At 43.7% G+C, this 26,524-nt stretch overlaps 1 protein-coding gene across 4 annotated transcripts in view; it reads left to right on the top strand.

The window, feature by feature from the left end:
* CSNK1G3 (casein kinase 1 gamma 3) overlaps positions 1 to 26,524 on the top strand; it is a 204,229-nt gene that overhangs the window by 142,015 nt on the left and 35,690 nt on the right. For all 4 annotated transcript variants that reach the window (XM_068246924.1, XM_068246900.1, XM_068246909.1 and 1 more), the window contains 2 exons: positions 3,855 to 4,089; positions 20,634 to 20,719. In XM_068246924.1, the coding sequence (XP_068103025.1) occupies positions 3,855 to 4,089; positions 20,634 to 20,719 (321 nt within the window). The remainder of the gene's footprint in view (positions 1 to 3,854; positions 4,090 to 20,633; positions 20,720 to 26,524) is intronic.

Genomic DNA, 26,524 nt, shown 5'->3' with positions numbered 1-26,524 from the left:
TGGCTGTAAAGCTGCGTTCACACTGGGGAGTTTTTGTTTTGTTCTCTGTACAGGAATGCAGTGGAGGGGGGGAAAAAGTATGCTCCACTGCCACTGTTAACGCTAGTGTTATGCAGTAATGCACTGCAAGCATCCCATTGTGCCTGACAGATCCTTTACACCACACTTCAAATGTACCAATGTGACCGTAATATTACAATATAATTGCATCGCATTAGCAGTGCAATTATATTGTCCAACACAAGACACCACTGTGAACGTAGCCTCATGCCCACAGTTCTAGTGTTGGCCGCTATGATCACTAGATCCCCCACCTTTGGAGTACAGGTTAGAAAGGGAAAACTGTATCTTGGGGCCTTCAGGGTTAAGGGGGACATTAAGGAAAGCTTTGCTTTGTATTTGCTGTTATGCTGTCAGATAATTATGTTGTAGCTCTTCCATAATGTATGTGGCCAAGAAAGCCTGTCAGCTGTGGATAACATACAATGGCTTCAATTTATCAAAGGCTGTTCGATAAAAAAAAGCCGGAAAAATACCACGTTCGGTATTTCAGATTTTATTTTGCTAATTCATCAGTATTTTTTTTTTTAAAACAAACTTTATTTGGAATTTTCTTTGACCAAACAGTGCTGAGATCATTTTACAGAAAAACAGAAATTACAAACTTCAAATGAGAAATACAGGGTAACCTAATCTCTCTCATCAGTATTTTTACAGGTGCTGTAGAATTTTGGTAATTTACCGAAATATGATGCTTAAAAAAAAAGTGTTCGGTAACTGCAGAGCAGTGTGGAGTGTCTGTGTTGGTACAAGCTGTTCATTACAGTGAGGGCATTACAATAGTAAAAGGCATCCCCACAACCCTTTAGAATGTACATGTTTGTTATACTGCCTCTGCCCGCTCTGAATCTGTCCATTAGACTTTCTTAACCACCTTAGCGGTATGGACGAGCTCAGCTCGTCCATTACCGCCAGAGGGTGCCGCTCAGGCCCTGCTGGGCCGATTTTCATGAAATAAAGAGCAGCACACGCAGCCGGCACTTTGCCAGCCGCGTGTGCTGCCCGATCGCCGCCGCTCTGCGGCGATCCGCCGCGAGCAGCGGCGAAAGAGGGTCCCCCCAGCCGCCTGAGCCCTGCGCAGCCGGAACAAATAGTTCCGGCCAGCGCTAAGGGCTGGATCGGAGGCGGCTGACGTCAGGACGTCGGCTGACGTCATGACGTCACTCCGCTCGTCGCCATGGCGACAGGAGAAGCCAAACACGGAAGGCTGCTCATTGCGGCCTTCCGTGTTACTTTTGGCCGCCGGAGGCGATCAGAAGAACGCCTCCGGAGCGCCATCTAGTGGGCTTTCATGCAGCCAACTTTCAGTTGGCTGCATGAAATAGTTTTTTTTTTATTTAAAAAAAACCCTCATGCAGCCGCCCTGGCGATCTTAATAGAACGCCAGGGTGGTTAACATTTTATTTAATTGCCACTGCTTATTTATTTATTATTTATTTATTGTATTTATAAAGCGCCAACCTATTACGCAGCGCTGAACATTAATTTAGGTTACAGACAATATTTAGGGGTGACATACAGCAATATGACAATACAGGAATACAAGAAAACCAGATCACACACCATAGTATGAGTACCAGGTAATGCTTAGTCAGTCACTGGATGGAGCATGGAGATTAGGCAAGTTAGGTTCACTCAGATGCATAGCATGGGTTCACAGTAATGGAGGTGCAAGATCAGGTAGGACACAAAAGGAGGAGGACCCTGCCCAAAGGCTTACAATCTAGAGGGAGAGGTAAGGACACGGAAGGTAGGGGACCAGAGTTCAGCTGTAGGTTTAGAGCACTTGTGAGGGGTAGTAGGCCAGAGTGAAAAGGTGAGTTTTGAGGGCTTTCTTGAAGATGTTGAAGGAGGGGGCTGCCCTAATGGGTGGAGGTAGGGCTGAACGATAAATCGTTTTTTGATCGAAATGACAATTCCGTGATCGCCATGGCAACGATTTTTACCCTCCTCTGCATTCAGGCCAGCAGTCCACTCTCCCGCTCTGTTTAGCGGCGGTTTGCGGCGGCTCAGCACCAGCGTTTTCCGGGTGCACTCGTTTTCCGGGTGCAGCTGGCTCACTCTCTCCCCTAACTTCCGCCGAGTGTGTAGCCAATCAGTGCAGAGGGCGGCAAACAGTCGCCGACCACAGGCTCTCTCACTCGTGCGGCTCACTCCTCCTAACATCTCCGGAACATTAGCTGGCTGGATGGCAGACTCCGCCCACAAGGCTGTCAATCACCTTGTATTATGTGCGGCTGACTCCGCCCACCTCCACTCTCACACTCTGTCCCCGCGTCTCACTCCTCGCTCCCACCCAGATCTCCACATCATAAGCTGGGGAGGTGGCAGGCTGAGTCTTTTGATTGCTGACAATCGCCTTTTGTGATTTGTGTCACTTTTATTAAGTGGTGTGATGAGCAGCAGACTGGCTCTCACTAGGCAACTCCCTCCTCCCCAGTGCTTACACATCATTTGCTGGGCGGGCGGCAGACTCCGCCAACGTGCCAATCAAACTGTACCATGAGCAGCAGACTCCGCCCAAACTCCTGTCATTCAAGCCTCTGCTATGCTGCATAGTGTGTCAGCGTGATAATGATGACTGCTGTGTGACTGACTGGTGATCTTTCTGCATTCTGCAAAGCTGCAGTGGGGACACTGTGAAACTAAGGTGCTATTCCTTAGCTGCTCCTTAGTTACTGTGCACATTGTTAAATTAGTGATAAAGCTTGATTTGAAGAAAATCGTGAATCGAATCGAAATCGCAATTTCTGACAGAAATCGTGTGATTCAATCTTTTCCTAAAATCGTTCAGGCCTAGTAGGGAGTTCCATAGTATTGGAGCAGCTCTTGAGAAGTCCTGGAGGCGTGCATGGGACTGGGTGATGCGGGGGGCGGTTAGGCGAAGTTCATTGGAAGTGTGGAGTGAGCGGCTAGTTGTGTACCTCTGAGTAAGATCGTAAATATAGGTTGGACCGGTTTTGTGGACAGATTTGTAGGTCAGACACAGTATCTTGAATCTGATTCTGGACTGGATAGGAAGCCAGTGGAGGGATTCTAGGGGGGGGATCTGCCGTGGTAGAGCGATGGGAGCAGCTTAGCTGAACTTCCACGAGACATTACACATGCCATGCTTAGGTGATTTCTACACTAGCTCCTCTGCATCTTCAAACAGGAACCTAAAAGGTTAAACATTTGAAGGTAGGCAGGGGAAACCACTATTGTTGTTTTCTCTCTGCTCGCTGCCTGGGGGTAGAAAAGGTGGACCCTCCTGAGAAGCCTTCTCAACCTATTAATGTCAGACCAGCTGGACTTGCAGCGGACAGGAGCTGTTTCTATTGGCTACTGCTCCTGTCAGTCATAGCGTATCCCTCTATGCTTGTGTGAGTCATGGCTCCTCTGCACTGATTCCGACAGAGAAGAGCTGCTGGTAATTATAGAGTAGGTTACTTGGCTTTAGCGCATGCTGTAATCTTGATGAATTGACAATTACTGACGTGTTGAGGTATTTACCGCACAAGTCTGTAATTTACCTCGCTGCTCTGTAATTTCAGCTTTCCATGCGGTAACAGCCTTGATGAATTGACCTAAATGCTCTAAAAAAAAATCCGCTGTTTTCAACATTACAGAATGTGGTGATGCTTGATGAATTGAGGCCATTCTCTTTAGGTGTAAATCCGCCCCTATTTTAACATTCTAATCTGAATCACTGTCTCATTAAATATTCTCTATATTGAACATTACAACTGAATGTTTTAGTTTGTATTATCATGATTTATGTTTAACATGCGTTTCCCCCCTCTATTTTTAAACAGATTTCCCGCATGGAATATGTTCACTCAAAGAACTTGATATATAGAGATGTAAAGCCTGAAAATTTCTTGATAGGTCGCCCAGGAAATAAAAACCAGCAAATAATTCACATAATAGATTTTGGCTTGGCGAAAGAGTACATAGACCCTGAAACAAAGAAGCACATACCCTACAGAGAACACAAGAGCCTTACAGGAACAGCCAGATACATGAGCATAAACACACATTTAGGAAAAGGTAGGTATCAATGCGTTCATGAATGTTTGACAGAAGGTGACTGACAAATTCTATCGTATGCAAATTTATTCATTTTCACTTAAGGAAAATGCTGGATCTGGGTACAGTTCTGATGATCTAAGCTGATCGTATTCATTTTGAACAAATGCTACTCATACTGTAACTTTACTTTCCCCTACTAGTGTTTTGTGCATCTCTTTACAAGTGACGGTTACTGAGCTTAGTGTTGTGGGAAAGTCTTAGAACTTTTTGAGGTTCATATGGCTGCCTCTATTCCTGTTGTGAACTTCCTCAGTGACCTGGTCATAAGATGTGGAAGCTTAGCCTTCTGTAGTAGGTATAGGCATAACACAAAAAGTTGGTATTCTGCTACTTCCTTGTTTGTATGCAAAACTGAAAGCTCCATTTTATATTGGAGCTCTAGATAAAACAGTACCTCCTTTATCTCCATCTTCCTCCATTTATACCAGCATAGACAAATCAGTGGCCTGAGAGTCAAATGGGTCCCACTCCATCATTAATCTCGCCCAGTTGTCTTTTGTGTTGAAAAAAAATAAAGCAAGAATGCTTTCAGTAATACCATAAACAATTTTCATCAAAGCAGACCCAAGTACAGCGTAGTAACACTTAAAGAGGACCTCCATACAAAAAATAAATATTTGTCGGAGCTGCTTTAATGAAAAGTAATGTTTACCTGTGGACTCTTGTCCCACGAAGCCGCCCTGAAGACCCCACATCACTACACTTCCACCGCTTGTCCCTGCCTCCTCTCTCTCCTCCGAGAAAACCAGCAAGCTATTTACTGCATTAAATTGCCAGGTGTTTTCTCTCGGAGGAGAGAGGGGAGGCGGTGCCAAGTGGCGGAAGTGTAGTGATGTGGGGTCTTCGGGGCGACTTCGTGGGACAAGACTCCGGAGGTAAATAAAACTTTTCATTACAGCAGCTCTGACGGATTTATTTTTTTTATTTTTTTTTGTATGGAGGTCCTCTTTAAGCTATTGGCTTATGTTTCAACATGTTTCTAACTGCATTGTCTATTGAAGTAAATGCCGTGCTAGTGATACTGCAGCTAAGCAGGTTTCCCTCTCCTCTATTATAAATTGGGGTATGTTCACTAAACCCTGGTATACTGACTATACACATGTTAAATTAAGCAACATAGCTGTTGCATGTATGACACAAGTTGCACAAATTACCGTATGTAAAGTGTTATGGTGAACATAAGTATAAACATTCATTTAAAGAGACTTTGAGACAAATGGTAATAAAAGATTTATACATACCTGGGGCTTCCTCCAGCCCCCTCTGCACTGATTGCTCCCATGCTGTCTTCCTCTGCTTTTTTGTTCTTCCCTTAGAAGCCCCGATAGCTTGGCCAATTGGGGCGCACTGCGTGGCCTGGCCGCATGCGCACGTCCTGCTTCCTGTTCTGCGCAGATGCAGAACGCTCCCAGCCACGTGAGACGGGGCGTGCGTGCAGCAGCACAGCGCATGCGCCAACTGGCCAGACTTACGGGGCTTCTACCTTAACAACTAGTAGCCAAAGGAAGACTGTGTGGGAGCCATCGGTGCAGAGGGGACTGGAGGGAGCCCCAGGTATCTATAAATCTTTTATTACTATTAGTCTCTGGTACATTTTAACTACTTGCGAGGTAAAGCCCCCACACCATTATGCTGATGCAAGGAATCCAGCAGAATTGTGTTGCATGCTTGGAGAGCTGCTCCACATGCTCATAAAATTACAAACAAAATCACAGAAATGTCATGTTTGTTTTGCATTAGCATATTTCAAGCTGGTGGTGGCCTGAATTTAATCGAGCAACCCACTTACCAACTGTTTTTAACACTGGGTAAGGTTTAGCTAGATAGTATTGTTGAATTTCCAATTTCTAATGCTGTGGGTGCAATATGTTCAAAGGTAGGTGTGTGTGTGTGTGTGTGTGTGTGTGTGTGTGCGTGCGTGCGTGCGTGCGTGCGTCAAGACTCTGCAGGTAAATATTACTTTTCATTCTATATATCTATATATCTTATTGTCAGAAATTCAGTATATAACAGCGTAAGTTTTTTTTTGTGCAGTTTCTGAAGGTTTTGTGTATGGGATGTTGTTCCAGGCATTGTGAAGAACTTGCCAAGGTTCCACTGCAGACTTAGCACATTATCCCAGACTAGCTTGATGATGTGATCTGGGCTCTGCAAGGAGCATCTGCTACGTAACTTAGTTTTTCTTTCATTGCCTATGATTTTATTTGTGTTTTTGGGATCATTATTATTCTGCAAAATGAATGATCACTTTCCTCCTCCCGGCTGTGAAAAGCAATCTTTTCAAATTTTCACCTATTGGTGTAGACTTCCTGCTGCAGTGAGTGTAGCATGCAGCAAAAGTAGAATGCTTACTTTCCTTAAAGTGAACCTAAGGTGAGAGGGATATGGAGGCTGCCATATTTATTTCCTTTTTCAGTAATACCTGTTGCCGGACAGTCCATCTGATCCTGTGTCGCTAATACTTTTAGCCATAGACCCTGAACAAGCATGCAGCAGATCAGGTTCTCTGACGTGGGGTTTACTGGATTAGCCATATGCTTGTTCCAGGGTTTTGACTCGGACACTAATTACAGTGGTTTGCAAAAGTATTCGGCCCACTTGATGTTTTCCACATTTTGTCATATTACTGCAACAAACATGAATCAATTTTATTGGAATTCCAGGTGAAAGACCAATACAAAGTGGTGTACACGTGAGAAATGAACGAAAGTCATACATGATTCCAAACATTTTTTACAAATCAATAACTGCAAAGTGGGGTGTGAAGTTAATTGAGAAATTTAAAGCAGGCTTAGGCTACAAAAAGATTTCCAAAGCCTTGAACATCCCACGGAGCACTGTTCAAGCAATCATTTAGAAATGGAAGGAGTATGGCACAACTGTAAACCTACCAAGACAAGGCCATCCACCTAAACTCACAGGCCGAACAAGGAGAGCGCTGATCAGAAATGCATTTAAGAGGCCCATGGTGACTCTGGACGAGCTGCAGAGATCTACAGCTCAGGTGGGAGACTCTGTCCATAGGACAACTATTAGTCATGCACTGTACAAAGTTGGCCTTTATGGAAGAGTGGCAAGAAGAAAGGCATTGTTAACAGAAAGCATAAGAAGTCCTGTTTGCAGTTTGCCACAAGCCATGCGGGGAACACAGCAACCATGTGGAAGAAGGTGCTCTGGTCAGATGAGACCAAAATGGAACTTTTTGGCCAAAATGCAAAACGCTATGTGTGGCAGAAAACTAACACTGCACATCACTCTGAACACACCATCTCCACTGTCAAATATGGTGGTAACAGCATCATGCTCGGGGGGGGGGGGGGGGGGGGGTGCATCTCTTCAGCAGGGACAGGGTAGCTGGTCAGAGTTGATGGGAAGATGGATGGAGCCAAATACAGGGCAAACTTGGCTGAAAACCTCTAGGAGACTGCAAAAGACTTGAGACTGGGGCGGAGGTTCACCTTCCAGCAGGACAATGACCCTAAGCATAAAGCCAGGGCAACAATGGAATGGTTTAAAACAAAACATATATATGTGTTATAATGGCCCAGTCAAAGTCCAGATCTAAATCCAATCGAGAATCTGTGGCAAGATCTGAAAACTGCTATTCACAAACTCTGTCCATCTAATGTGACTGAGCTGGAGCTGTTTTGCAAAGAAGAATGGGCAAGGATTTCAATCTCTAGATGTGCAAAGCTGGTGGAGACATACCCTAAAAGACTGGCAGCTGTAATTGCAGCAAAAGGTGGTTCTATAAAGTATTGACTCAGGGGGCCGAATAATTATGCACACCCCACTTTGCAGTTATTTATTTGTAAAAAATGTTTGGAATCATGTATGATGTTCGTTCCACTTCTCACGTGTACACCACTTTGTATTGGTCTTACACGTGGAATTCCAATAAAATTGATTCATGTTTGTGGCAGTAATATGACAAAATGTGGAAAACTTCAAGGGGGCCGAATACTTTTGCAAACCACTGTATGTCGGAAAATCAACAGGGCTGCCAGGCAACTGCCATTGTTTACAAGGAAATTTAATATGGCAGCCTCAATATCCCTCACGCCTCGGGTTCCCTTTAATTGCAGAATTAGTCCAGAAATTGTCAGGTAAGAGATGGCCTAAAACAATGACTTTTGTGTATGCATCCATAGTTCAGATAAGTCCAATCAGATATAGTTGTTCCCATCTTAGATTCGATTTTATAAATGGTCACTATAGTCGTGTCTCCAGAAAAGCAGCTATGAATTGATTGGTGTAGAGAAGGGGTCCCCAAATGTTTTGGGTCGAGGGCCGGGTCAACCTACTTCAGACTGCTGAAGGGCCGGAGTATACATAAAATGATGTAAAAGTCTTTGTGGGCCAGACAGTGAAGCATACCCAGGTGACAACCTGCAGTGGACAGCAGTGTCACCTGATGTGGAATTTGATTGGAAACCAGCGAATCACTGCTTTCTGGCTTCCATGTGGATGGGTGGTGCCAGCACTGCTATTCTATATGCGGACTGCTAATATTTAAAGATGTAGCTGACCGCATCGATAGGTAATACATTTTGTGTGTGTGTGTGGGGGGGGGGGGGGGTAAGGGGGGCGAAGGTAAAAAAGCTTTAGGGGGCCACATTCGGTCCGAAGACCTTAGTTTTTAGGACCACTGGTGTAGAGTAACAGATTCTGGGCACCGAACACAAAAGCCATTCACGTCACCTTTAATTCATTCCCAGCACCCCAACAGCACAACCAGTGTTAAGGCCTTACAGTCGTTTGTCAGGCTAAATGCTCGATTTGTCAGAGGCATTTAGCTTGCCATCTTTCCTCTGACAAAGTGGGCATTTAGCTTGCCATCTTGCCTCTGACGAAGCAGGCATTTGACAACCATTTCGCATGTTAAATGCCTGCTTCGTCAGAGGCAAGATGGCAAGCTAAATGCTTCTGACAAATCAAGCATTTAGCCTGACAAATCGAGCATTTAGCCTGCCAAATGACTGTCAGGCCTCAACACTGTGCTGTTGGGGTGCTGTGAATAAATTAAAGGTAACTTGAATTGCTTTTGTGGTCAGTGCCCGGAATCTTACTCTACACCAGGCATGGGCAAACTTGGCTCTCCAGCTGTTGAGGAACTACAAGTCCCACAATGCATTGCAGGAGTCTGACAGCCACAGTCATGCCTCATAAAGGCAAATGCATTGTGGGATTTGTAGTTCCTTAACAGCTGGAGGGCCAAGTTTGCCCATGCCTGCTCTACGCCAATCTCTACAAATACCGGTAGTTAGGAAGTTGGTAATAATTGAGTGATAGCTCACTTCTGAAGCTTTATCAGATTCTTATCCATCATATTGTATACTTTGGTAGGGATCTGGTCTTTTCAGCTCTATTTTGCAGTAATAATGCATAATAATAATTATGCATAATTTGTTATCTGCAGCAAGAGGAATACTGCAAGCGAGCTGGTATGGCCTCTGCAGGGCCCTTGTTTTGCCACGTTCACATCATCAAACGTGGATGGCCGTTCGATTGAAACGCAACGCGTACTAACGCACGCCATCTGCGTTCGTATGCGTTGCAGGGCGGCTGATCCCATTCACTAAAAGTGAATGGGTCAGCTGCGCTTTTTGTTGAAAAATGCGTGCAGCATGCGTTCACGGACCGCACTAGTCCGGAACGCATGCAGTGTGAACATCAGACATCTATGCACTTTCTGATGTTGTGCGTGTCTGCCTCCTTCATGCGTAGCCGGAATCCGGAGTGGCAACGTGCGAAGTGTGAACAGGGCCTTTCAAGGTCTGTAATCCAGTCTGGTTAACAAGCGGGGACTGGAATAAGCAGGACACCCAAAGTCTCTGCAGGGGAAATAACAAGCTCCCCAATATGCTTGGAACAATCTGCCTGGCTAGGTACTTCAGAAACACCACGCAAGTGGAGGGCATGCTGAATAATGATTTCATTTGTTTTGATATTTACTACTCTTACTATGTAACAACTATTCATGGTATTTTTATTGCATTTCTATTTCTGCTTTACATTGTTGTGAAAAGGGCCTAAGGCTGTTGGCTTGTAATAGATTTCTGATTGAGGCTGGGACCACACTAGACAAATTGCACGCAAAATCGGTTTACAACTGAAAACCAATGTTCGTTATTAGGATGGTTCACAACTCACAGCATAGATATAATTTCAGCATACAGGAAAAAAATCTGCTACGTGCACATTTAACCACAAACAAGTGTGATCCCAGTCCCCCCCCCCCCCCCCAACATACAGCTAAGTTAATTGACTTCCCCCTAAAAAATTTATACCAGACTACGATATGTACACTTATACGACCAAGTTCCCCAAACCTGTCCTCAAGGCTCACCAGCAGTGCATGTTTTGCAGAAAACCACAAACATACACAGGTGGTGTTATTAGTGTCTCAGCAGAGCTGATTAACATGCACTGTTGGTGGGCCCTGAGGACTGGGTTGGGGAACACTGTGTATACAATACATTCAAAGACCTATGCCTATGGTAGGGATTAGACTGTGAGACCATCTGAGGGAAGGTTACGTGACAAGACCGTATACTCTGTACAGTGCTGCGGAAGATGTTGGTGCTATATAAATACTAAATACTAATACAGTAATAATTTCTATATGTAGAGATGTTCATTCATGCCCAGTAACAAAGCATACCTTTTCTTTGACTTCATTTAATATCTTGCCAGTATTAGGCTGATGTTTCACTTTACCGCTTTATAGGTCAGAGTTGATGACTGTATATATGTGTTGCATGTCACTGGGTATAGGCCAACTTTTTGACATCCAAAATAAAGTGTGTATGGGTTGGGTCGGCCTATCTGCGGAGGTGGGGTATAGTGTATGGTACATGTGTGGGGTCCTCCATATGCAGACTGTGTGCTGCAGAGCGTGCTTCAGCATGAATAGCTACCTATCCTTGCTCTGGCTTGTATTCTCTAGTGTTCCCAACCGCTTTCCAAACTGGCCACCAGATTTACAGGCTTACTGTGATCACGTCATTGAGACTGGAGGTCTAGTTGGCAGATCTGAATACTGACTGGAACACTAGAGGATGCAAGCCGGGCCATGAATGGGAAGCTATACATAGTGCAGCTCTCTCCATAGTGCACTCTGCATCTGCCGTCACACGTCAGTGCACTCTCTGCATTGGGGTCGACAGCGGCACATTATAGCTTTTGGCCTATTTTTTTAACACCAAAAGTGTTGTGAGGAAGGGAGTAGCGTTCGCGAGGGAGAAGTTATCCGCATGTATATTCTGTATGTAAATTTGCTATTAGTGTGATGTGGTTGGCAGCTGCACTTGTGGCAGCTGCACTTGTGGCAGCTACAAATCTCTGTGTAATGCAGCCTTTATTGATTTGGTTTTGTTTGTGTGACCTTTTCCCCTTATTAATTTTAGTAAATGTCCATGAATGCACATGCCATTTATTAGACGTGTACAATTAACCCAACACAATTCTACAGTGTAAATCGCTGAATTTTTCATGTAGGTTTTCTTGAGGGGAAATTTGCACAGCTCTGTCCTTTTCCTGGAATCTCTGGCGACAGAAGTCCATCCATTTCATAATTCGTTAGCCTGCAAGTGTGACTGCACTGCTGCATAAAATCCAATTTTACTATGTAAGCAGAAGACAAACCCTCCCTTTGTTGGGCTATAAAGGAATACTGTTCTACAGCGTGGAACTGCCTTTTTCAAACGCTAAGTGATCTGACAATATTTATATTGAAAGTGATAGACGTAAAGATAAGCGTGTTCTGCCTAAGAACTGTGACAGCTTTTAAGTTGTTTTCTGTACATAAACTACCAACAACTTGGGCATACTATATTTATGAAAATATGCTACAGTGGCACATTGCTGCACATAAGAGCACCGTGTGGAGAACTTCCGTTCTGTTCTAAAGAATGGTTTACTTTTGTTGAGGAAACAGTCTCCAGGTCAGCTTGAGGCATTACAAGGACTTTAGCAAACATTTTTCACATTCTTACATTGTTCTGATCTGTGTCTGTAAACACGAGCCATTGCAAAAGATGTCTTGACAGAGTGTATTACATAGAAGTGTTTGCTCTAATCGCTTGGTCAGTAAGCAAGGCTTCCTAAATTGTGCAGCAATTTACACTGGCAGAAAGATAGAAATTTGGTGGTATTCTTCAAACCAAACTGCATACACTCTGGCAGCTTCAGGAAATCATAGTTTGTATCCAGTTAACATGGGCAGTAGTACAAATTTGTAATAATGCTGAAATGCAAAATTGCATGTGTAGCGTTAAGTGTATCGTTGGTTAGCAAAAGTGGCGTTTCACTTGAGTTTTTAGGCATGCGGAAAGTGTTTGGGCTTTACTACTATAAATTTAAGGCTACAACAATGCGATTTTAAGCTAATCTGCATGTCCTTTGCCAGATTTCTGTACTATTGTGGAGTATGCAGCTTCCTCTCCTCCCCAGACTCTATCAGTTTAGGGAGCTAACAATTCTTCACTGCTGCCTAAGTGTGGCAGCTCAGCTCCCATGGACTAACATTAGGTGGCACATGTGTGCACCACCTAGTGTTAGTATGGGTGCTAGCACTATTACAGTTAGGCAGCAGTGACCTTGTCCTAGCTTCAGGCAAATTGTCAGGTTTTGGGAAGCAGAGGCAGCCGCATACTACAGAAAAGGCAGCGGTAAGCAATATAGGGGAGTGCTGAACTAGTTAGCACTTGTCCTAATACTGGTTTTTAGCCTGGGCTTACAATAAAGTTAACTTTGTCACCTGTTAACACGTTTCTTTAAAAGTACGTACTGACCTCCCTTTTAAGCTTGGTTCAAACATAAAATTGTACACCGGGCCAGTACTGTCTTGTCAGTTCTGATTTAGCTTTATCTGACTGGACTGGAAATGTATACCTTTTATGTGCGAACACAGCCATAAAAATATATACAAAACTGATGCCAAATTGTCAGACTAACAGGACTGGACACTGGACACATTTTTATGTGTGAACCAACCAAGCTACTGGTTTTCTCAGGGCAGTGGCACCAGACAGCTAATTTCGGCTCAGAGTTTCGCCGATGATTTGGGCGCCTTCATAGGCCATAATGTGAATTACCTCTATAGCACGATGCTCAGTGGCTAATTTGGTCACTGACACTCAAAATAGGAAAAAATAAAATAGTTTGGCCACTGGCAATAGTGTTACTATTGACTGTGTGTCCATTTCTGTCTGATACTCGTCTATCTGAAAAAAAATCGTAATGGCCCAAGTGGTCCTTTATAAAGACAGAAATGGACATGGTAAAATGTGAACCAGAGCATGCACAGTCATTGCACTTTTGACCTATCTGTTTTCAGTCCATTGCCAGTTCCATTCAAATGCAGCTGTCTATTTAAAGATCAGCCATACTATCTCAGGAAAAAAAAAAAGATAGATAGATAAATACTTGCTCTACTTACATAACAGATGTATTGCAATGTCCACGTTATGATTCCTGTGAATTTTATAAAGTAAAAGTAGACAATCCTATTCTAGACAGTTTCCATATTTACTGTGGCTATTTTGAAGCCAGTCGTGATGTAATATCTGCCCTTAGTCTCCTCTGCCTGATTTGCCCGCCCTTCACTATAGAAAGTGCATTGTTGCAGCCCGAGACATTTTGGCCAATCAGAGAGGAACAGAGGTGTGGGAGGGGAAACCAGGAGAGAAAAAGGCTTCAGCCAATCAGGCTGCATTAGTTAAGTGAGGGGAAGTAGAGAAGCAAAAAAAAGACAACCCAGCATGCCCTGCAATTTCTCTTTTATGTACCAAATTTTCTGTGTACCAAACAAGAGTCAGGTAAACTGGAGACTAATCAACAAAAAAAGTAATAGTGATTTTAACTTTTGGATTGCCTGATTAGCATCCGTATTACTTGTTTACCAGAGAAAAATAAAGAATTGATTTTTTTTATTTCATGCCCGACAGTTACTCTTTAAACTCCAGTAACAAAATTGGTTATTCGTAATTTCCATGTAGCCTGGTTGAAATCAATAGCCCATTACTATTAGAAAGTTAGTTTCATTCAATGGGTTTCATTATAAGCCTGACATTTTTACCCTGAAATTGCTCTTTGGGTGTGCTCTCTCCTGGCTTACACCAGGTTCTCCTCTGGTTAACAGTAGTGCATAAGATATGCATTTGACAGCCTTGGTTTTATGCCTAGGTAACAGCAGAGAAATGAAGGAATCTCCACTGGGGGGGGGGGGGGGGGGTGACCATAAATACCTGACACAGACTTTAACCCCTTTACTCCATTACCAAAGTAGCATTTTCATTGCCAGTTGGCTGTGTTTAGGCAGACCAATAAAAACAGTTAATAAGAGGTTTGTGAAGGACTGGACTGCTGTGTCATTGTCAACTGGAACCCTGAGGGTAAATATTGAAGTTTGAATAGATGTTCTCTAGTTTTATAGATTTCAGCTGCCTTGATTGGTAGATTATTTTAGGGCTCAGACATCACAATTGAAGTGAGTTGTACAGGTTGTAGTGCTTGTATTAATGTTCTGAACATCACAGGAACTTTTTCGGCCACGTTTTTACAGAGTGCTTAGAAAATGATGTAGACGTTTATAAATGACTAGTTTTTATTTTCTTCCCATATAAACAATGCTTAAGGGCCCGTTTCCACTAGCACGGAAACCAGGCCGAATCTGCAGAGTTTCCCCGCAGGCAAATCGCGCAGGGAAACTCTGCCATGGAAAATAATGGCGCCGCGAGCCAAATCCCTTGCCCTCAGATTTCGCACGGGAGGCAGTGAATCCCATAGCCGTGCTTGGCACAGCTTCTGGAATTCATCAGCGTTCCCGCTGACCAGGAAGTTCCACCGCGCGTCTCACAGCCGCGATCGGTGGCTATTGGAAACCGCCCTCAGTGTCAGACATGTGTGTATGTCCTGTCATAACATCGGTAACTGGGAGTAGAAGTAAAGGAGACCTGTCTAAGGCCATATACATACTTCTAACGGATGTCTCTCATCAGGGATCAGGACCCGATCCCCTTGGGCGACATCGCTGGGCTGGGTTGACACATGCATGTTTGCTGTGTAACAGAAGATGCGCTGTGTTGCTATGCCCATATGTGATGTCACATGGTGGGCAGGGGAGTGCCCCAGACAATGGGATCGGCATAATTGGGGATGAGTAGATCCGCCCAGCTGATCACTCGTGGGTTGAGGATCACCAGCTGTGGTACACATGCCTGATTATTGGCTAAGGTGGCAGATAATGACCACCTCAGCCGATAATCAGGCGTGTGTACGGCAGCCCGTGACTCCCTACCCGTAAGCGGTCAGCTGGGTGCGGATCTACTCACACCCAGCGATGCTGACCTCCTGGCTGCCATGGGAATATAACGCACGCGCTACTAGTCATCCTTCCTCCCAAGTGTGTGCACGGGCCTTAAAGTGTACCTGAGACAACCTGCAAGAGAAAATATATACATACCTGGGGCTTCCTCCAGCCCCATGTGGGCTGATCAGTCCCTCTGCATCCTCCTCTGCTGCCTCCATTCTCCGCTACAGTTCCCGGTGAGTCAGTTGGCGCAGTGCAGCTGAGCATGCTCCCCCATTGCACTCCCTTGGCTGGGAGTGTTCTGCACCTGCGCAGTAGTACTGTACAGGTGCAGAACACTCCTGGCCATGGGATTGCGGGCCACGCATGTGCGCTGAGCTCCGACTCGCTTACTTATCAGAAATAATAGCTGAGCATGGAAGCAGCGAAGGAGGACGTCGGGGAGTGATCAGCCCCAGGTATGTATTCATTTTCTCTTGCCGGTTGTCACATGTTCTCTTTAATGGAGATTAAACAAATAAACACTAAAGGGACTGTTTCCATTACATGCAGATTGGATGCAGAAAAACTGACTCCAATGAAGGTCTATGGGCCTGTTTCCACTAAACGTGATTTTTCTGATGCAGATTTTCCCATAGGCATTCATGGGAGTCAGGTTTTCTGCATCCAATCTGCGTGTAGTGTAAACAAGCCCTTAGGGCTTGTTTACGCTACAAGAGCTTTTCTAAGCGCTTTGTGATTTTAAAAGTTCTTGCTAATGTTATCCTATGTGTGTGTTCTCACTGGAGCGATGTGGTTTTGTAAAAATCCCCCATAGCATTGCATTAGCAAGACCTTTTCAAAATAGCTAGCGCTTCAAAAGCTCTTGTAGTGTGAATCAGCCCTACAAGTGCCTCGATTCCTTTGTTTTGAGCAGAGTTCTAGTTCAATGGTTTGTACACATGCTAGTTGAAACTCGACCTCTGCCAGCACTCTAACATGTGTACAGCTCCCCTTGATACCTCGGTTAGCGAGGTGGACCGATTTGGCTAAGAGCTTTGCTCTTTCCACTCACTCACCCACCTGCCGCATGACGTGACAATGGCGCCACTCCATCAGTCCCACACTGCATAGCAACAGACTGCAGACTAGCAATGCAGCTGTAGTGTTCACCCTGTAATATTCCCGTGGAATGCGATACAGATTCCTGCCAGGCAACATACCTCCTGCATGTGTACGATTACCTCGTGGGGGCAATGGTGCAACATGGGAGCACAATGTAGCAGCTGCTGTGGGTGGGGTAAGGAGGGGAACCTGAAGTGAGAGGACTACTGAAGCTTTTTAACTCTAAAAAAACAATTTTATTAATATTATTGATGTATATAGTACCAGCATCTTCCAGGTTCTGTACAACAGCATACAGGGTATAACAATAAAAAATAAACAATGCAACAGTTACCAATACAAGACAATGATACAACTGACTCCGTGAACAAATCAACTACAGACTTTTACATCGGGATGCAAAAGGGGAGGAGAGCCCTGGCCAATTGGCCTTACAGTTTAAAGAGTTAACAGATAGGACAGCAGGTGAAGGGAAGCTGTGTATGAAATGATAAAATTGGTGGTCAGTTGCCAGGGCGTCCTGAGTGTGTATGCGTGCCTGAAAAGTGAGTTTTCATGTTGTGCCTAAAATGGGAAAGTGTGAGTGAGTGGCGGGTGTGTTGGCACAGGCATAGTGTGCCTAACGGCAATTAGCAGAAATTGTGTCTAATTTTGCTAGATCAAGCCCCCCCCAGCACTCTCAAGAATGGCGATTTGGCTCTTGGCCTAAAAAGTTTGGACACTCCTGCCATAACCAGTGCACTATATGCCTGCAATGTCATGCAGGGCCAAACAACAAATACATTTCTACTCATAATGCCTGGAGGTTTTCTGTACAGTTGGCAGAGGTCCTGGAATTATCAGTACTGAAGCCAGTATAGAAATTGAATTCAAGAATCCCTGGTCTAGACATGAAATAAATCTGTGCTACTTAAGCCAATCTAGATTTTAAAAGCAGGAAAGTTGCAATTGATCTGTGTGGTCTGCCCATTTTCCTGCTCCTCTGCTTACAACTGCGCAGGATTTCCCAGCTCGCTAACCGATTGCTGTGTTTAAAAAGTGAAACTCTTTCATTTCCTCCTTTTCCTATTTGTTCACCTTGCCCTGATGTGGAATGTAAGCATAAAGGTCTTGGAAGATACTGTCAGTTTTTCCCTTGTACAATACCACAGTTTATACAGCAGTGTGATGCTGCCATCTGCTGGCAGAAATGGAATATTTCTCTCTTGAATGTTTTGATGGGCTGCATTTTCTTTTTTCTTTTGTGGTGTACAATAAAGTTTGTAAATCTCATTTGGCAAAGTTGTTGGTATGACTAAAATAACAATTAGGGCCCTTACTAGTGAAAACTACATCACAGTGCAATTGATTTTCAGTTTTCAAGCATTTTGACGCAATTTACAGGTGACGTTATCTGGTGCGATTGCAATACGATTACAATTCCTAGGGAGAGTAGGTGGGGAGTTGCAGGAAGTTATCCAATCAAAGCACATTGGCCTCAATTCTGGTAGGGTTATCAAACAAATCACCTCATGCGAGGTAATTTACCTCATGAGGTAATGATATTTAGCAATTCTGGTTGGTTTTAGTCATGTTTTACCTCATGAAGTAAATTATGAGGTCATACGTGAGGTAATTTGCATTCATTTTACCGAAAATAGCTATTCTTATGGAAGTTAGGGGGCATGTTGGGACATAATTTACCGATCAGTTTAAGACCTGCCTGTACCTGGAGGTAAAGTCAATTTGTATGTATTTTGCAGTTTTTAGTGGAGTTCCTTTTGCTATTTTAGTGTCGTTCCTATTCAGGCTGTGTAATAGAAAAGAATAGTAGAAACAATACTCCAAATATTTACTGGATTTTTTTTTTAATAAGGGATGCCTATAAATATACTTTTCATAGGTTGCTACATAATCAAATACACCTTCCCCCATCAAGAAACAAAAAATCTTCCAAAGACTATCCTAACTTATGGAAGACCATTAGACTACTATTATTTATTTACTGCAGGCTTACCGCTGAAATACCTCATGTTTTGCCTCACTTTATGCATTTACCTCATGTTCGGAAATGGAGAAAAATCTTTCAGAATTGCTTAACAAAAAAGAGAGGAAAATACCTCATGAGGTATTTTACCTTCAAAACAATAGCTACCAGAATTGAGGCCATTGAGTTTGGAGAAGGGCCTTAGATGCACTAAAATAGAAAATCATAGCAAGCCCACAACTGTGAGCAATAAATAACATACATCATTTCTTTTTGCTTGGTTAATAGTATCACACTGAAAAGCTATTGTATTCTCTCCCACTAAAGAATGCAAAGCGTTCTAGTCAGTTGCTTTATCAGAAGACTCGTTTGTAAACAGTTAGGATGCTTTATCAGAATTTCAGTGCTAGACTTTATGGTCTGCGAGATATAAAGCTTTCTTGCTTTTTGTTTTGTCCTTTTATATGGTTTATATATTCAGCATATATTCAGACAATAATATACAGGAAGTTGTCAGTTTACAGCGGGGTTATGTTACAAGCAGGGCCCTGATTAACTTTTGCATTAATGAAACTATGGTGACACATTTGTAAATCATAACTACTGCCAGTTGTCCTTCATATTTATTTGCTGACACCTTTCACATTCTGTAAGGATAGGGCCATAATTAAAGGAACAAACTCAAATATAAGCCAGTTGCAGGGATAAAAAAAAACAAAACAAAAGAAACTTGAGTCAACCCCATCTCCTCTTCTCCCTCACTGCTGGGCGCCCTCTGAGGCCTGGTCCACACTGCAAGAGCTTTTTTAGCACTAGTAATTTGACAAGGGGTAGCTTGATGCAGGAAGCCAAGGTGAATGTACCACAGACGCACAACGCGGGTTGCTATTAATGCATGCACATAGCGTGCAGTCCTGTTAGCTAGCGCGTGCTCCTTAGTGATGTGCGGTGCGCTCATATTGCTACTTGTGGCTGTGCTAGTAGAGTAGTAACCCACGCTGTGTGTCTGTGGTACATTTACCACGGCTTCCAGCATCAAGGCCAATGGCCTAGCCATCAGGAGATATCCTGCATGCAGCAACTATTTGCTTATCTGTCTTCATCTTACTGCATCCTTGTTGTCCTTTTACATTATTCAGCCTTGTTGTGGGATCCACTTTCTATAACTGCTCACTTGAGTCAATGGAAACCTCTTTAATTACCGTATGTTCTACATACAAGTGGAAAATGTGACCTGTCATTACCTGCGTTTCCAGACACAGGTCACATTGTACTGAGAAAACCACAGAGCACATCGATGTACCAAATGTTACTCTCTCTGTGAAGGGTGGAAAACCTCAGTGAACCATTGTAAGATCATGGAAAACTTTTATTCCTCATCTAAAATAACACACAAGTTATGCAGGTGCCTCGAGGAAATAGAGCAAAATTAAATTGTATAAATATAAAAAAATGCCCCATCTGGCATAGTGTCAGCAGCCTGGTGGATATAGTTATTAGCTACACCACTGCAATAGAAAGTATTTAGGGGGGAGGGGGTGACGAACATTTTACCAACCCTTAAATGTTGGAATTATTTATATTGCACCAACATTTTTTGCAGCATTTTAGAGAGTATATTGTTTTGTCACCTAACTGTAGCTCAGAGGTGCTCACAATAGAATCCCTACCATAGTTATGTGTCTATGCATGTATAGTGTAGTGTATGTATCCTAGTCTAGGTCCAATTTAGGGGGAAGCCAATGAAACTATCTGTATGTTTTTGGGATGTGGGAGAAAACCGGAGTGCCCAGTGGAAACCCACGCAGACACAAGGAGAACGTACTAACTCTGTGCAGATGACCAGGCTGGGATTCAAACTAGGGACTCAGTGCTGCAAGGCGAGAGCACTAACCACTATGCCACAGTGACCTGTTCATCAAACAGCAACATAAAGCATAATGATTGTCATCTGGCCCTCCTTGCCTGTCAGTTCTGTCTCATTTACTAATAATTCAGCTCCTGGCAGTGGTCGGTTACATAAGTTGTTGGTTGTAGGCTGCTACAGACAGCAGATAGCGAGTAAGCAATGTATTTTCCTTCATTATAACACATGCTCCTGTTTTCTGTCTGTTTTAGAGCAAAGTAGAAGAGACGATTTAGAAGCATTAGGACATATGTTTATGTATTTTCTAAGAGGAAGCCTACCCTGGCAGGGGTTAAAGGTAAAGTATTGTGCTCTATTTTTACTGTTTTGCAAAATTGGTTATTTTCTGATAAACTTTTCAAATAAGATTACATCTCTTTTTTTCTTTTCTTTTTTTTTTTTTTCAAAACATAAAGGCTAAGTTCACATTGGGATGTTATGGTTGAGTGTTAGAAAGTCTTATAATGCTGCTTACCGCACTGCAGTGACAAGTGTGTGCAGCTTTAGTCTTGTAGTGTAACATGTTGTGTTATGGTAAGGCACTGCTGCAGTGCGTTACCTCTAAACCAGGCTTTCTCAATCAAGGATTCCTTGAGTACTCTCCAGCAGTTCCTTGGCATTTTCCCCCATCGTGAGGGTTGGAGAAGTATGATAGAGAGTGCACTGTAATAGCGGATACAGTAAAAAAAAAAGCACTAAATTGGTGGTCAAAATAATGAGCACATTAATGAAAAGCACTAAAGACATTATAATGAATGGCACTGTAATAAGGCATATAAGGCCACACCAGCTTTTAAAGACCATGCCTCCTGCAAAATAAATTCAGGGGTTCCTAGAGATCCAAAAATTACTTGCAGGGGTTCTTTGAGAGCCAAAAAGTATTTGCAGGGTTCCTCCAGGGTAAAAAGGTTGAGAAAGGCTGCTCTAAACGCACATGTTACCAGATACAGGAAAGCTCCTTGTACTTTTGCGTTGCAACGTTAACGTCACACCACAATGCATCGAGTTAAGTAAAATTTGGTAAACGCCATTTATCACAACTGATATACCTTTTACCTTTTGCAACTATCTAAGCATCTGTGAGCCACACTAAGGCAGGAAAACATCCACTGCTTATGAGCAGATGAGCGTTATACCTTGCTAATACACACAGTGTAATGCTTGGGGCCTGAGTTCCCTATCCCTAAGACTGGACTAGCTCAGGTAGGGGGAGAAGTTGGGCTGCTTATGCTCTGGGGCAGCCAGCATACATTCTCACTTTTAATGTACTTTCCACAAGAAAATGTATGCGTGCATCAAGCACCAACCACTTGCCGACCAGGGGATTTTTCAATGATCGGTGCTGCGTGGGCTCTACAGCCCGCAGCACCGATCAGGAGTGCAGCAGGGCGATCAGACTACCCCCCTTTTTTCCCCACTAGGGGGATGTCCTGCTGGGGAGGTCTGATCGCCGCCGGCTGCATTTGCTTAGCGGGGGGGCTCTTCAAAGCCCCCCTCCGCAGCGTTCTCCGCCGTCTCGCCGCTCTCTCCCTCCCCCTGTGAGCTGCGCAGGACGGATATCCGTCCTGCGCATTGAAGGATAGGCTTCAGCCTATCATATGCCGGCGATCCCCGGCCAATCAGAGGCCGGGGATCGCCGATCTGCCTTACGGCGCTGCTGCGCAGCAGCGGCGTATGATGTAAACAGCTGGGATTTCTTCCCCGCCTGTTTACATTTTGCCGGCGAGCCGCGATCGGCGGCTCTCCGGCTGTTCACGGAGACACCCTCCGTGAACTGACATGGAAAGGCCGCTCGATCGAGCGGCTGTTTCCATGGTAACCCGCAGACGACCAGTTTACGCCAATCGGCGTTAGCTGGTCGTCAAGAGGTTAACTCTAACAAATCTGGCTTAGCAAATTTTGCCTAATTGGCTTATCATGAGGCATTGCTCATGCAAATATGCATTTGCTTTCGCATGCAAAGTTAGGGTTAAACTTGGTGCTTGATGCACACATACATTTTCTTGTGGAAAGTGAAATCACTTTTAATGTAGGATGTGTATTTACAGTATGTATGTTATTCAACTACAGGCACAAAAGTCTGTTAACTGAGTGCGCCACTTAACCACATTCATTGTCCTTTTGTAAAATGAAGGTATTGGTACGCAATGTTCCCCTTAATTCTCTGACATTCTTCTAACAAGCCTTGAATTGTACACTTCAGTATCCTGTCTTCCTGTGATGTCTGAAAGAGTTGAGTCTCTGTATTTTAAAGAATAAGTGTACTTAGGACATGACTGTATTAAATAAGACTGAAATTGAGTAATGCTGGAGGGTATTATATTGTTAAAGTGAACCTGAGGTGAGAGTTTTATGGAAACTGCCATATTTTTTTTTTTAAGCAATACCAGTTGCCAAATAGATCAGCAGGGCTGCCAGGCAATTGGTATTGTTTAAAAGGAAAGAAATATAGCAGCCTCCATATCTCTTTCACCTCATGCTCACTAAGTACACTTATCCTTTATAGAGAATTCTAATTTAAAATTGCTCAGTGAGTTAAAGGGACTCCGAGCAGTGCAGAAACTATGGAAAGATGCATATCATTTTAAAGCGCTCTTTCTCCTCTTTCCAATGATATATAAACCGCCACCCTACGCCTTTCAGTTTTCGCTATTTTCGCGATTGAAATTGCCGCAGCTGCGATTTTGATCACAAAAATAGAGAAAACTAAAAGGCGTAGGGTGACGATTTAGGTGTCACCAGAAAGAGGAGAAAGAGAGCTTTAAAATATCCTTCTTTCCATAGTTGCATTCTATTACACAGGGCGACTTTTTCTGCTGAATGGAGCTGCTGACTTTGAGAAAAAGTCACCCTGTGTAATACAATGTAACTATAGAAAGATGGATATCATTTTATAGCTCTCTTTCTCCTCTTTCTGACGATCCATAAATCGTCGCCCTACGCCTTTTAGTTTTCTCTATTTCCGCGATCGAAATCGCGGCCATGGCAATTTCAATCGCGAAAATAGCGAAAACTAAAAGGCGTAGGGTGGTGATTTATATATCACTGGAAAGAGGAGAAAGAGAGCTTTAAAATGATATGCAGCTTTCCATAGTTTTTGCACTGCTCGGAGTCCCTTTAAATGCATGTAAATGTAAAGCAATAGAAAATAAAGACTAGCCTAATTGTGTATTCTGTAGTATGTAGCGTTTTTTAAATTGATATTAAAAGAAACTGACTGAATATCAGGGAACATCAAAAGCAAAAGGAAGATGTACAAGCGTATCTGAGGATCTTGTGTAATCTGTTATCTTATACCTTGCATGCTATATGTAAGCTCTCAGATCTGAAATAGTATTTCATCATACTGCTGATAAACAAAGATCATATCAAAATAAGAAAGTAAAACCATTTCTGAGAGACGAGGAAAAAAAAACCAGGATCCAACAGCTGTTATTGCAATGAGCTCAGACGCACCGCAGTGGTACTTTCTTCTGACAACACACCAGAGATTTCAAACCTGAATTTAAAACATTGCAGGTCCCAACTAAAATAAGCAGACTGCAGTGAAGTCAGCATAACAATTATAACCCTTCATATCTATACATGCACTTAAATTATAAAGGAATTTTCGATGACCTTTTTTACATTTTTTGAAAGAAGCAGGTTGTGACTGAATTCTCCAGTATGCACCAGAGGCGTGTCTGAGTGATGTTTGATTGTACTTCTATAAATGCAGACATCAAACCAACAAACGTTGATTCTAGTAACACATTTAATGACTAACTGTGCATGGTTTATTGCATGCTTTCAAAGGGTTCTGATACAGTTCTGTATAATGCCTGAAGAAGAAACCTAACGATTTGGAAGCTTGCAATATACTATGTACAGTAAGTCATTAAAGGTATCACCGGAATCAACGTTTGTTGGTTTGATTTCTGCTCCTCGACCAACACCTTTTAGGCCTCTTGCACACTGCAAGCAATTCAGATTCAGATTCCGCTTTTTATTCAGCTTTTACATCCGATTCAGATTCCGATTTGCAGTGTGCAGGGAGCAAACTGCAAATCGGAATCTGAATCGGATGTAAAAACAGATTAAAAAGCGGAATCGGAATCGCTTGCAGTGTGCAACAGGCCTTACTGTGTTTTGTGTGCTACCTACTATGCTTTAAAGCCTACCTCAAGTGACATAACGAGATAAACATGTGTATGTACAGTGCAAAGCATGCAAATGATGAAGCAGATTTACGCCGGTACCGAGCGCAGTATCGATGTGGCGGGGTATCGGACACGTCGGATATTATCAATCAAACCATCAGGCTCGATTGATAATCCCCCTTCCTGCCGTGTATGCCCAGCATAACTCAGACATACAAAATGTTGCCTGGCAGAGAATAGCTTCTGAGTGCATAGAGTAAATAAGGTCAATAGTTCATAGATTGTTACTCTAATCTGTGTTAGACTATAACAATAAAACATTAAACACATTTTTTAATAGTATTTAAACCTAAAATAAAACAGGGTCAGGCTTGCTCTAATCCGATCTGGGAGATATCCGGATAGTTGCTATCCGGATATCTCCCACTAAAGCTGTGCAGGCTGGGCGGGGGTCAAGCTTACCTGTCTGTCGTCTTCTTAGGGATGTCCCTCGGCGCCTCCCACGATGTGCTCCAAGCGGCAGTCACGTGAGTACAAACACTTCCTCCTTCCGGGTTGAAGGAGGAAGTGTTTGTAATCACGTGACGCGCGTGGAGCGCATCGTGGGAGGCGCCGAGAGACGTACCTAAGAAGACGTCAGACAGTTAAGCTTGACCCCCGCCCAGCCCGCACAGCTTTAGTGGGAGATATCCGGATAGCAACTATCCGGGTATCTCCCGTATCTCCACACACAGATTTTCAATCAATGTTTTTTAGCATGAAATCTTTGAAAAACTGTTTGCATTCCAGGGTCCCAGGCGTGACACGCTCCTGATCCGTTGCTGATTGACTGAAATTTTCTGCCCAGATCAATCCGCCAAATCGAGCGATTTTCAGAAAGAAATCGCTCGATTTGGTTGATTGAGCAGGATAAATGCTGTACAAATTCATTCAGAGTGATCAAATCGGCTGTATATAGATGGGAGAGATAAATGAGTTTGTGGCCTTCTTAAAAAAAAAAAAAATCATTTTTAGGAGTAGGAGGGTAGATACAATTGTTAGTTTTTCAGTTCAGTGCGGTTCAGGTAAGCACTGAAACTTTGCTATTTGAATTGCCTATTCACGTGCTAGCATTTTACAGTTCTTGACTTGGAGTTATGTATGTTGTCAAACCTGGCAGACAGCTTGACTTGTACATTTACTCCTAGTCTGCAGTCTGTCCTTACCAAATATTTGTAACTTGATGAGTTATCCTGGAGTTCGTTCACTTTGATGACTGCACTTACAATTCATATGTCTGTTTTCTGCATTAGCTTAAAGGACTTACGAGCCCAAATAGCGAAAAAAAGATAAGTACCTTAATCAGTTTTAAATGCACGGAGGACGCCGTCCGCGCCCTCCGTGCAGTTCCGCCGGGTCCCCGCAGTCTGATCGCCCCCCGTGCCGCTCCCGACCCCACGGACGGGGTCGGGCTCTCCTTCCTCTCCCAAGATGGCCGCGGCTGCGCAGTCCGCATACGCGTTAGTGCGGCTGCGCAGCTCTAGGGCCCTCCCCCCCGATCCACGCACAGTAGCGTGGATCGAGGGGGGAGGCCCTAGAGCTGCGCAGCCGCGCTAACGCGTATGCGGACTGCGCAGCCGCGGCTGGCGGCCATCTTGGGAGAGGAAGGGGAGCCCGACCCCGTCCGTGGGGTCGGGAGCGGCACGGGGGTCGATAAGACTGCGGGGACCCGGCGGAACTGCATGGAGGGCGCGGACGGCGTCCTCCGTGCATTTAAAACTGATTAAGGTACTTATCTTTTTTTCGCTATTTGGACTCGTAAGTCCTTTAAACTCCTCAAATTATCTCTTTTTATGGTTTATATAGTTTGAGTTGTTTAAAAGGATGCAAAAAACTAAGGAAGCATAAATCGTTTTTATATATTTATATCTCTCTCTTTTGTAGGCTCTACACTGACTGTTACTGTTTCAGTCAGGTGACACCCT

Source organism: Hyperolius riggenbachi, chromosome 1 (assembly GCF_040937935.1).
Source record: "Hyperolius riggenbachi isolate aHypRig1 chromosome 1, aHypRig1.pri, whole genome shotgun sequence".
Lineage (NCBI taxonomy): Eukaryota > Metazoa > Chordata > Amphibia > Anura > Hyperoliidae > Hyperolius > Hyperolius riggenbachi.
This window is presented reverse-complemented; position numbering and strand designations above follow the sequence as displayed.